Consider the following 12,139-nt stretch of genomic DNA (forward strand, 5'->3'; position numbering starts at 1 on the left):
TCAAGTGTTCAGAGACTACAGTCCCTACCAACAACTTCCCTGTAAAAATCATTCAACCCACTGAAACTGCGAGACAATAACTGTCATTTTAAGCTGCTTGGTTTTGGGGTAATTTGTTACACAGCAATAGGTAACTAATACACTCCCTCAATCCTACAGCTTTCCCAATTTTAATCCATTCTTCCCTCTTTCATATTCTCCACACACCAGTTGGGAGTTTCATGTTTTATGACTATCCCCAGCTGGGCTCTATATAGACAGTCTACCTGCCAGCAGGAAGACTGTCCATATAGGGGAACAAAAGCCAGGATGGAGTAAGACAGAGGACTCTGGGGAACTGAGCTCAGGATCTCAGTCAACACCTTCGCGTTGAAGCAGGAGAAATGAAAGCTTGTTGGCAGCACTGGGCTTGCCCTTCTTTTCCCTTGAAGCCCAGCCCCACATTACTTTTGGGTTTCCACGGGCTTCCTAACCCCGGGTGGGAACTTTGACAGGAGGGAGGAATGTGGGGGGGTAGTGGGGAGGCAGGACGGACGCGTGGACTCACTTGAGCAGGATTTCATATTGGCCGGCATGCCAAGGTTGCACATTCTTTAGAACCAGTGTGAACACGCCCTCATTCTGTAGCACCTCGAAGTGGCCAGTGTCTTTGGAGAGGGCTTTGCCGTCTCGCAGCCAGTGCACAGTAGGGAAGGGGTCCCCAGCGATGGCACAGGAGATGAGGACACTCTGGCCCAGGGAGGCTGTCACTGAGCGAGGCCTGCTGATGAACCAGGGCTGGGTACCATCCTGAGGCTCTGGAAGTCGGCAAAGGGTTGAATTAGAGAGGAGGGCCTTTCAGCAGACAGGGTCCACTGGGCTCTCCCAGCCGGTATGGGTCAAAGACTGCACATTACCCAAATAACAGCTGGTCCAGAGATCACTTTTATTGGATATACAGTTACAGCACATCGTTCTCATGGCAAATCTATCTTGCGTATGTTCTCTGAGGATAACACTGACAAGACGGTATTATATATCTGAAGCCAGGGGAGATAGCCAAACTCACCAGACTAGGGGCAATTGATCTACAATGAGACGTGCATAAATTTTTTCTTTTAAGATTTTATTTACTTATTTGACAGATGGAGATTACAAGTAGGCAGAGAGGCAGATGGGGGGGCGGACTCCCTGCTGAGCAGAGAGCCCGATGCAGGGCTTGATCCTAGGACCCTGAGATCATGACCTGAGCCGAAGGCAGAGGCTTAACCCACTGAGCCACCCAGGTGCCCCAGACGTGCATAATTTTGAGTTGACATTTGCTTTATGTATCCTTTCCTGGTCTCTCTTCTTAAATACAGGTTCTCTAAAGGCAAGGACCCAAAGAGGCCACAGTTCACCTCAAAAGCTATCACTGTGCTAATGTAACATTGTATGTTAATGATATTTCAATAAAGGGGGAAAAAAACTCTCACTCCCTAACTGTTAAGTATATCATAAGATTTCTCTCCTAGCACTCTATGCAGCTCGTCACCAATGACCCAGAGAGGGCAAGGACTTCAGAAGGCTCCAGGACACAGCGGTGCTACTCAACTGGGGCCTGAGATGGAGCTGGGGAGCTGGCCCTGGGGGCTGGAATGGGACCAGAGGAGTACAGGGGCCGTGGGGGAAACCAAGTAAGCTCACATGGTTACCTAACCTCCAGGGTGCTTTTGGATGGCCTGGCCTGCTATGGCAGCACCACCGCTTTCCCACCCCCACCTGCCCCCACCCCCGACAGCCCCGCAGCCTCACCTTGCACCATGAGCACCGCCTGGGTGTGGACCTCTCCGACACTGTTCCAGGCTTCACAGGTATATGTGCCTGTGTCCTCTGGGAACACTTCCTGGATACAGAGGCTGTGCTGAGTGCCTCTCTGCTCAAAGTGGAAGTCTTCTGACTCCTGGATCTCATTCCCATCGTGAAGCCAGATGACCTCAGGGGGTGGGTTCCCTGGAGGGGAGACAGGGCAGGCAGACCCAGCAGGAGGTGGGTTCCCTGGGACACGGAGCAACTTTGCCCTTAATAGTGTGACGCTGTACGAAATACAAATCTCTCTATGCCTCAGTGTCCCCATCCGCAAAACAATCTAACCCTATCTTCTACATAGGTTTGTTGGGAGGATTGAGTAAAAGAATACAGTCCCCCAGAACAGCCCACTAGAATAGCAGAATGGAGGGATGCCTGGGTGGCTCAGTTGGTTAAATGTCCAACTTTTGATTTTTGGGTCAGGTCAGGATCTCAGGGTCGTGAGATCAAGCCCTACATCAGGCTCTATGCTAAGTGCGAGTCTGCTCCCTCGCCCTCTGCTCCACCAACATAAATAAATAAATAAATAAATAAAACCTTTAGCAAATCAGAAGAGCATCTGGCACAAGGAAAGTGTTCAATGCATATTCATGATAATTATTTAACAGCAGATTTGCGGAAACCAGAAAGGACGGGAAGTGAAAAAATATCAAAACTCAAGCTGCTCGGGAATACGGTAACTGGCTCTCTGGGTGTGAAGTGCAAACGCTCCCTGCTCTGCTCCGCCCCACACAGCACACACACACACCTCCAGGCAATGCCACGGCGACCTCCTTGTCCCTTCTCTGTCAATTGTCACCAGGAGGAAAAGTCACTTAGCATCTCATTTTGCCACCATACAAAGGTTGCGTCTGAGGGCGGTCATGGGCGCCAGCTCACCCAAGTTTGCAAACACAGCTCAGGGTGGAGAGCGTTTTCAGGTTTTATCTGTCTGCTCTCCTGGGTAGATTCTAGCAGTTTGGGGTGGGGAACATAAAACAATGGCCACCGGAGAGAGCTGCCCCTGCGGTAGCATTGCACTCCGCTTCCTGAGGAGGATGGAGGCTGTGTGGTGTCGGGCTCTCTCTCGAGCACAGAGAGAGTGGGGTCACCTCTGATGGGGTAGCCAGCATGGATAGGGAGCCCAGGAGCAGAGCGCCTCTGCTTTCTGTCAGTTTGAGGAGTATGGACAGGGGAGGCAGCCAGGCCTCAGCCTGGGACTGTCATGGGGGTGCCTCAGGCCTGCAGGTGTGTGTGGGGGTGCATGCGGATCCTGAAAGGGGAAGCCCATTGATTTCCCCACTGCTCATCTTTATTATTTCTGCAGCTCAGGATGAACTAAAGCCCAGGAGAGCGGCCTCCAGACTGATCAGTAGTCAGCAATGAATAGGACACTCTGGATATGCTTGGGCACAAGCTGGTTTAGTAAGTCTGTGCCAGCAGAGTCCCCGGGCTTCTTTTGCTGGCCTCTAGTGGGAACTGAGACAGCTCACACTGAGCTGGTGGTCAACATGCTCTTGTCACCTGGTGGTTTTAGAAGGACCTCTTCTCTATCTTCTCACTTTAAACTTGAGCAGAGCAATAGGGTATCTTCTAAGATCTGGGAAGTTCTTACATCAGCTGGTTTTGGACCAGTGTTCAAAATCTTCCAGCTAAGGTGACCCCATTATGTTTCCCCACTAATCACCACCCCACTAGCTGTGGTCATCTTCCTCTGGACCACCTTGAATTAACCTTGAATCTGGAAAATCCTGCCCAGAGGAAGCAAAAAAGAGGGACCAGCAGGCTCCACTGAGAGTCCTGTGCTGCTGACTTTCTGGTTGGGGGATGATCTGAGCAGAATGTGGGAGAGCAATGTGTACACGGCAACCATACCCGTTTTCACATCAACCCCAAGGAGAGAGATGCAAAGACAGACCTGACACCTGGACTGTCATGGTGACGTGGCTTCCATCCATGACTTTGAGGTCGGAGAGGCCCTGCAGGAATACCGGTGCGACAGGCTTGCTGGGAGCTGCGGGCAGGAGGGACCCGCTCTTCCTGTCACTCTTCCTTTCTGTGCAGCAGACAACAGAGGGGGGAGGGGAACAGTCATTTATTCATTCGACAAACACGGACCTGATGACTGCCGGGCAATCAACTATGTCGAGGCTCGGGCTTCCACCAGAGAAGGAAGGTGCTAACAGGTGGGACACGTGGAGAGGGGCTGGAGGTCATAGGAAGGCAGTGAGCCCCTTTCTCTGCTTGGTGTGCCGGTGCCTGTGCCTGGGAACAGGGAGAGGAGGGGCTTCTGCAGGGCCAAGCCTAGCCAAGGCTCTGCTTCCTCCGGAGAGTTTCAAAACCTGCCACCTTAGGAGATTTTTTTTTTAACTTCACTCACCTTTTTAAATACATGCTACGCTCCCATGGCACCAAATTTTAAAAGTACTAGAGAGCGTGTGTAGTCTCTCTTCCACCCACCCCTGACCTGTGACCATCAGGCTCCTCTCCCCAGAGGCAACCTATTTTCAGTTTCTGGTTCATCTTGCCAGAGATGGTCTACAGATATAATACACACAAGCAAATAGGCATATTCTTCCATTTTCTTCTCTTATAGAAACAATAGTGCACTCTATGCACTGATGGTCATCTTATTTTTTCATTTACCTGCGTATCTTGTTGCCTCTCATAAACCAGAGCGAAGAGCTTCCTTGTCATTTCCTATGGCCGTGTGAGACTACACACCCTTCCATAAGATTTTAGTTCCCTCAAGAAAGCCAAAAGATACCACACTCACGAGAGGGACTCAAATTAAAAAGACTGGCCACCCCTAGCCCTGGTGTGGGTGAGGATGTGGAGCGCCAGGACCTCTCCCACGCTGCCCTCCCGCGCACGGGACACACCCTTCTAAAATCAGCATGGCACTTTCTTAAAAAGTTAAACATGCATTTACCATATGATCCAATCCTTCTACCCCTGGGTATTTGCACAGGGGTAGAAGGATTTCTTTGCATGTATCCATACAAAGACTTGTACACAAACGTTCATAGCAGCCTTATTTCTGACGGCCCCAAACTGGAAACAACTTGAGTGGCCATTGACGAGTGAGGAGATTGAGCCATATTTATGCAGTGGGATAGGACTCGGCAATAAAAAGAAACAGACTAACATGAGACACTACAACAGAGAAATCACAAAAATGACCCTGAACAAAAGAAGCCAAAGGAAGAGCACATACTGGATGATTCCATTTATATAAAATTCTACAAAATGCAAAACCTAGGGAGGGCAACCGGGCAAGCAGATCTACGGTTGCCTGGGGTTTATGGGGAAGGATTGTAAAGGGGCACCAGGAAGCATTTGAGGTTGATGGAAAAGTTCATTTCTTAAAATTGGGTGAAGTTTTCATGGGTGAAGATTTCAAATTAAACACCATGAATATACGCAGTTTGTTGTACATCAACAGGATCTTAGTGAAAACTGGGGAAAGAAAATCTCAGAGGGAAGGTGGAAGTAAACCAGCTAGTCTGAGACAAAAGCTAGAACAATTCTCTGGGTTCAGTGTTGACCCACTCACCTGTTTCAGTTCTCCAGGGAGGTGGGGTTACAAATAGGCTTTCTGTTGTTCTTGGAGTACCCCCCAGGCTGGGCCTAGACCTGCCTTGTGTGAGCCGGAGGAGGGGGAAGGGGCAGCAGAGTGGCTGAGCTAGCATCACCCACGCAGGATGGCCCTGGTGCAGGACGAGCTCGTGGCTAATCAGTCTCTGATCTTGCCCTTTGCCCTGGGAGCCGAGTGGCTTTGACCTTTAATCATTCTGGAGCTTTTTTGTTTTTGTGTTTTGGCAGGGGTAGGGAGGGAGACGGCTTTCCTCTTAATCTCCTCTAACGATATCTCTAACTTAAACTCTAAGTTTTGGGGGAAAGGGACTCTGGTATTTTGGGTTCTTATTAGCAAGGGCCACATAGACCAAATTTCTGGAAAGCCAGCAGCCATGGGGATACATCTCCACTGTGCTTTATACACCTGAGAAAAATCAAACTCCACATTTGCTACTGAGTTTCTGTCTTTTGGCACTAAAAAACAAAACAGGGCCCACTGCAGAGCTCTCCGGGCGCAGCCTCTGGGAGTGAGGATGGGAGATGCTGAGAAGGCTCAGGATGCTGGAGGGAACTGTCCCCAGAGGCAAGTGCATTGTGAAGGGCACGGAGACAGGGTAAACCCAGAGTCCGAGACCAGGGATGTGCACTCAGGTCCTGGTGCTGCTTCCGCCCCAGCCCCCAGCATCCCTGCCTCTGTCAGAGGGATAGCTACACAGACATGCCCTTGACCCGAGGCCCTGGGAGTGGGCTCGGGGAGGCCCAGAACCGGAAGTGCGGACATCTCCTTACTCTGCCTAGGCTGCAGTGGCCAGGAAAGCAGGATGCCTCAGGAGAGTTGAGAAATTTCCTGTCCTGCATGGACTAAGACTTGAGGACAGAATGTTTCTGCTCTTCTAGATCCACCCCCTCCCCCGCCCTGTTCCTGCTCCTCTGTTACCTCAGCCAGTCCCCAGTTTTAGAGGTCCACATAGACGGGCATTCCTATGTTCCTATGTGCTGCAGGAACATCAAACACTCCTTTGAGCTGCCGGCGCACCTCCGTGGCCCCTACCATCTCTCAGATCTGGCCCTGGGCAAGTCACTGCCTCTGTCTTAAACTCAAGGGCCTCACCTGTGTTTAGGGTAATAACAATATAATCCCTGGGCTTTGGGAGCTTTAAAGAGAGAACATGTGAACACACTTTGTGGGTCTACTCAACACCACTGAGACCTTCTGTGTGAAGCTGGCACAGGCACTGACTCAGTCTTACCTGCCCGGGTGGCATTATTGTGGGTTATAAGCTGCAAACAAACAGAGATGGGGCCCTCACCCAAGGACTGCAGACTTGTTTTGTTTTTACATGACCCGAGGTAAATACTGTTAGGAATACAGATGCATAGCTTAAAACTCTCCTGGGATATATGTAAAATAATTTGAGAACAACCCGGTGGCAACCCCTCCAGGAGACAGATGAATAGGAGGACTGCTCCGTGGGCGCCCGGCCTGGGAGACATGGGAGTCCCATGGCACCACGGTCCCAGACCTGCCCTGTGTTCCCCACACCCCAGGCCTGGAAGGAGGGTAAAGGGAAATGATTGGAAGCAAGGGGGCAGAATGAATCTGACCTCAGACCTACAGACTGGGTCGCATGGGATCAGTGTGACAGAGTCCTGGCTAGGGAATGGCTGAGTCATGCCTAGCATTCAACCACCCCAAATTCTTCACCGGGTGAGAAACCAACCAGCCCTCCCACAAACACACTTTGCACTGGGATTACGGAGCCATGAGCCATGAGAAAAGCAGTTTTCTGGAAGTGGCCTGAGATAAGCAGCCCTCACTAGCATCCTGAGACCCTAGTCGCGCTCCTACCACCCACTCTCCTGAGAGGCCATAGCATGCGCAGGTGAAGTGACCTGCATGAGGTCACAGGGCGTCATAGGCAGACCTAGAGCTCGTACCCAGGCCTTCTGACGGGAAGGCCCAGATGTCCTGGAGACCATCTCTTGTATGGGAACTATGCTTCTCCGGCGGCAAACTCCCAACAAGAGCAGATATCTTATCTGCTGACCCACAACCTAGACTCTTGTCAGGGGAGGACAGCTAACGCAGAGCGAGGCCTAGCCAGTGGAAAGGGAAAGATGTGTGGACTGCACTGAATTTCAAAGCCAAACAAATTACTGTGTCTCATCTGTAGCCTATGCACTATGGTGTCCGCTCGTGCTCACTCTTGGAGAGACTTGGAGGAAACCAGAAGACAGATGGAAGGTGGTGCTCTGAATTTGGAGCTCTGGCTGTCTGACATGATGCAACTTTCCAACCCACAGTCTATCAGGTCTGGATGCTACCATGTTGATAAGTGTAACGTCTATCTACACCATCACTATAATGCATGATAGATATCGGAGGGTTGTTAGATGATTCAAAGCAGCAACCTATGTAAGGCAGCTAGAACAATGTCTGACACATAAGAAGTATAAAAATTCATGTTTTTTTTTTGCCTTTCCTGACCCAACTGACCTTTTTTGGTTGGGTGCACTCAACGCGGCCGTACCTACGATGAGAGCCATCCTCCAAACCAGGACATTGCTGTTGAACCAGACAACTCTGGAAGGACATAGAGCAGCCGCCAACAAGGGGACATCGTCACAACAATGCCTTGCAGGGTCTGGCACTTTAAGATTCTGAAGGATGCTCTCAGCCCATTCAGCGTTATCCTCAACATCCCCAGAGGTAAGGCAGGTTGTATCTCCACTTCTCTGAGGCTCAGAGAAGGGAGCAGGCCTGTGCTAAGATCCCAGGGCTGATGTGACCTCCAGGGGCTTGGTCTGGACACACTCCTCTGCTGTCCTGAGAACAAAGGGCAGCCACCCAGATTCCCGTGGGAGCTCTCACTCACTGTTTGTCCATGCCCAGACTCGCCAGTGCCCCTAGAAAGCTGCACCTCTGGGCTTCAGCTTTGGAGGTTGTCTGGCATAGTCCTGGTCTGAAGCCGGGGGTGGGGGGCCGAGTCTGAGGCAAGAGGTCCCCAGTGGCCCAGGGAACTACCACTGGGAGCTGCCTTCATCTGGGGAGGCCATGGCACACAGGTGGCAAGGGAGGGGTCCCCAGGACCCAGAGACAGACGTCTCTGCTCAAATGGGGCCAGACTAAATATACCCCAGGTTTCCTCACAGCTGTGCTTCCTGCCACTCTGCCGAGACCAAGCCTGGAGAGAACCTGCTGTCTGGGATCCAGGAAGGGCCAAGCTCCTGTGATGTACCCGCCTAGAAATAAAGATGGAATGTGAACTCACCTGGGGCGCTCGTACGCGGTCCCCTGGCCAGTGACTCCGTAGTCACTCACAGACTCACTCTGTCATTTAACGGAGTAGCTAGCTACTGGGTGCCCTGTTCCACCTGGAGAGAAAGGGAACAGACCAAGCCTGCCCTCCAAGGAAAGACAAGACCTGAGATCAAGAATACTTAGAAGCAGTTTGCCGACAACAAGAATGATGCCATATCCAGTAAAGCTGGTGACAGGACTGGAGAAGGGGGAGGAACAGCAGAGAGGGTGGGGCAGAGAGGGGGCAGATGGGGGAAAAGGAAGGACCCTCCCCAGCCCCCCACTGACCCTCTGATGTCTTTCTCCTTGGCCACTTTTGCTCTGTTTTAAATCATCAGAAACTGTTTCTGAAAACCCCCACATTAACTTCTTGCTCTGGGGAGGCAGAAGCAGCAAAGGAGAACCTGTCAGCGTCCCTGAGACCCGGCGGGGCCGGAGTAGCTGTAGGCCTGATGCGGTGGGCAGCCCCTTACCTCTGACCACGGCAGCTCTCCACCTGTGAAGTGGAGGTCATTCACAAGGGGACTTGTGATGGGAATGAAATAATTGACAAGTCAGCTTTTCTAAATCATTAGTTGTTTTCTGTCAAAACAACGTTCCTCATTAAAAACACTGATGGTTTAGAACAGTCACATGAACTGGTATTAACTCAGTATTTCATTTCTGAAAAGCTCTTAATTAGAGAAAGAGTTAAATACCCTCCCAACAGATACACTTTGTTACCATTCTCATTGGCTCCTATGCAATAACTTCTATAAGCTATTTCTCAAAGCTGGAGATATGAACGAAGGCTTTAGCTTCTCTTGGGCTTGAAATTAAGAGGCATCTACAGTCTCTGTCCCAGGGGCTGGCTGTGATCTCAGCCCTCCTTCGACACTACAGTGACCCTCCCTTTGGGTGCTTCCTTCCCCTTCCACGGGTTTAGCAGGAAAAACACTTCGGGGTTTCTCCTTAGAAGCATTCTCTCCACCTGTCTCCTTTTATCAGTCACCCTGATCGGATCCGAGCTTTCATTAAATACACATGTTTACACTTTGAGTAGCTTGCCTTGAAAATGGCCCTCTGCAGGCTTCCAGCTCATTCAAAACTTATTTCAGATTAGAACAAGAAATTGTGGGAAAGAGCTTAAACAGATGACACAGACACATAAACAGAGGTAAACAGAGGGTGTTGGTGGGAAACATCCTACCATCCAGGAGCGCCCCCTGCTCCCAGGACTCTCCCCTTTAGAAGGACCCCTGCCTATTGTCATCAGGGCCATTTACTAAGTCCCACTCTTAGAGCCTCAGACCCTGTCCTGTAGCAGCTTGCCTGCATCCCTGGATTCACCAAATGAAAATGGTTGTGGAAGGCTCTCCCCTACTTCCTAACACCCTCCCTCCTTAAACCTCTCATGGACAGACGCAGACCTCTTGCAAAGGCACAGCTGGAAACCACTGCTGAGCTTTTTTGCTTAGTCGTTACAATGCAAAATACCATTCCAACAGCCAACCTGGTTCACTCCAAGCCCTCTTAGGGTATGGAAATTCAGTAAATCACCATCTGAAGGGGAGCTCTGGAAGCACAGTTCTCCCTTCTTTATTTGGTGCTCAAAATCAGAGACTAGCCTCCTTTCCCTACATGCCATGACGTTGACCATTGACTCTAGAGGACTCGTCAAAGGAAGCTTACCTTCACCCAGCCTCTTGCTATGAGCAGGGCATTTATGCAAGGTGTAAATCCCTAGTACTCAACTTCTCTTCCAACAAAAGTCTCTCCTAACCAAATAAACCTACTTGGTGATTCGGCAAAACTTCTACTTCTATATCATAAAAAGAGCTTTGGTCTGTTGGCTTTTCTCCCCTCCCACTGACTTCTCTAGAACCTGAGAAGCAAACGGGAATAGAAGTGTGCGAAGAGAGAACAAAAAGAAACAATGACGTAGGACAGTCCCCAAAAGATCTCTGACCAGTAATGGCAGGGGTGCTGGACGGGAAGCAGGAATCACTGCCACCACAGCCTTCTGAGTGACTCAGAAGTTACAGTCAAATGCTCAACATAAAAGTACAGCAGCCAAAGCCCCCAGCGCTCCTTCCTAAGGAGGGCCTGGAAACCACCATCATATACCATCATACAGTCATAGCGTGGATCACATTTTGCTTTTAGGGACACAAAGCTGTTATTCTGGATGGTGTTCTTGACCAAGGCCTCCAAGCAAGCAAAGGACAGATTCGGCCAACAGGGGGCTGGACAACTAGATAGTTCTGCATCTCTTATTGTCCAATTAGTAAACCGAGGCTTCAGTTCTGTGATATGGACACGCATACACTCAGAAATCTTCCTGTGATGCAGGACCCCGTTTCTGCTGTATTCAAACTACATTAAATGAAAACATTGGTTATAAAATAATTTAACATTTATCTGCTTGCCTTTCTAGAATTTAAAAGATTTCTGGGACAGATGTGTGTGGACAGGCTAAGGGTCTTCGAAGACAGACCAAAAAAAAATTAAAACCAAAGTTTATCCTCCTTCAGTACATTTCTCTTTAGCTAATGTAAGTATCAGAAATGTTTCCAGTGCTTGAGAGTTTATCGAGGGGAGACACCACTGGACAGATTACATAGTATCTGAAATTCCCGAGCTTCATTTGGGAGAGAGGTGGGCATGGGAGGCTGTCAGGGCTCCGCGCTGCCCCACTCAGCACCTGTTAATAACCTGAGAGTGAACTGGGCTTCTACTGATGCTCTAAGTTTCATCTTTTTACTCTAGATAGCAGTTTCTTTAAAACCTTCCCCACATTTTATGTCCTTAGGTGCCTTTAAGAGGTCCAGCAAGCCCTCAGTTAAATAAACACCATTAAACTAAAACACTAAAGTCAAAATGGGCACAGTTAGCAAGTTAGTAAATCTAGTCACTTAAGAATTTTAGCCTTGACAAAGATACTCCAGGGGGAGATAAATTAAAGTATTCTAGCCTGAGGAAGTCTCCCCCTGACCCCAATGACTCAGTCCAAATACGCAGAAATATTTACTCCCCTCTCAGATCGTCCTAGGCTCTGTAGGAATTTAGATTAATCATCCTTTAGTGTTCTTCTTAGGTTGGGTTGGTGGGGAAAGGCTTTCATTGCCTGGCTAACTATTGGGGAATTTTTTTTTTTTTTTTTTTTTTTTTTTTTTAATCCTGGGCTGGAGGGAAGAGAGAAGGAATATTGGTTGAGGGACTCTTGAGAGCTAGCAGGTGGGTTTCTGGCACACTCCAATGAGCACTGAGCCCCCAGGGAAGTCAAGAGGTAAAGTGACATACTTCTAGAGAGGCCGTCTACTGCTGTGTGCTTTCAAGCATTCCCTGAACACCGTCTCACAGAGGAGGCCCCGATTCACAGGCAATAATGACTAAGAAAGGGTCCCTGCCTGCAGGGAGCTTACAGTCTAGTAGGGAAGACAAACCAGCAATTAGAGTGAAATCCCACAGTTA

General features: G+C 49.7%; 1 protein-coding gene across 4 annotated transcripts in view; it reads right to left on the bottom strand.

Moving 5' to 3' along the window:
* The window catches only part of MYLK (myosin light chain kinase), a 265,356-nt gene that overhangs the window by 88,073 nt on the left and 165,144 nt on the right, over positions 1–12,139 (bottom strand). For all 4 annotated transcript variants that reach the window (XM_059391085.1, XM_059391086.1, XM_059391084.1 and 1 more), the window contains 3 exons: positions 3,725–3,862; positions 1,774–1,971; positions 548–797 (listed from right to left, as the gene is read on the bottom strand). In XM_059391085.1, coding sequence (XP_059247068.1) covers positions 548–797; positions 1,774–1,971; positions 3,725–3,862 — 586 coding nt within the window. The remainder of the gene's footprint in view (positions 1–547; positions 798–1,773; positions 1,972–3,724; positions 3,863–12,139) is intronic.

Source organism: Mustela nigripes, chromosome 2, assembly GCF_022355385.1.
Source record: "Mustela nigripes isolate SB6536 chromosome 2, MUSNIG.SB6536, whole genome shotgun sequence".
NCBI classification, from domain to species: Eukaryota; Metazoa; Chordata; class Mammalia; order Carnivora; family Mustelidae; genus Mustela; species Mustela nigripes.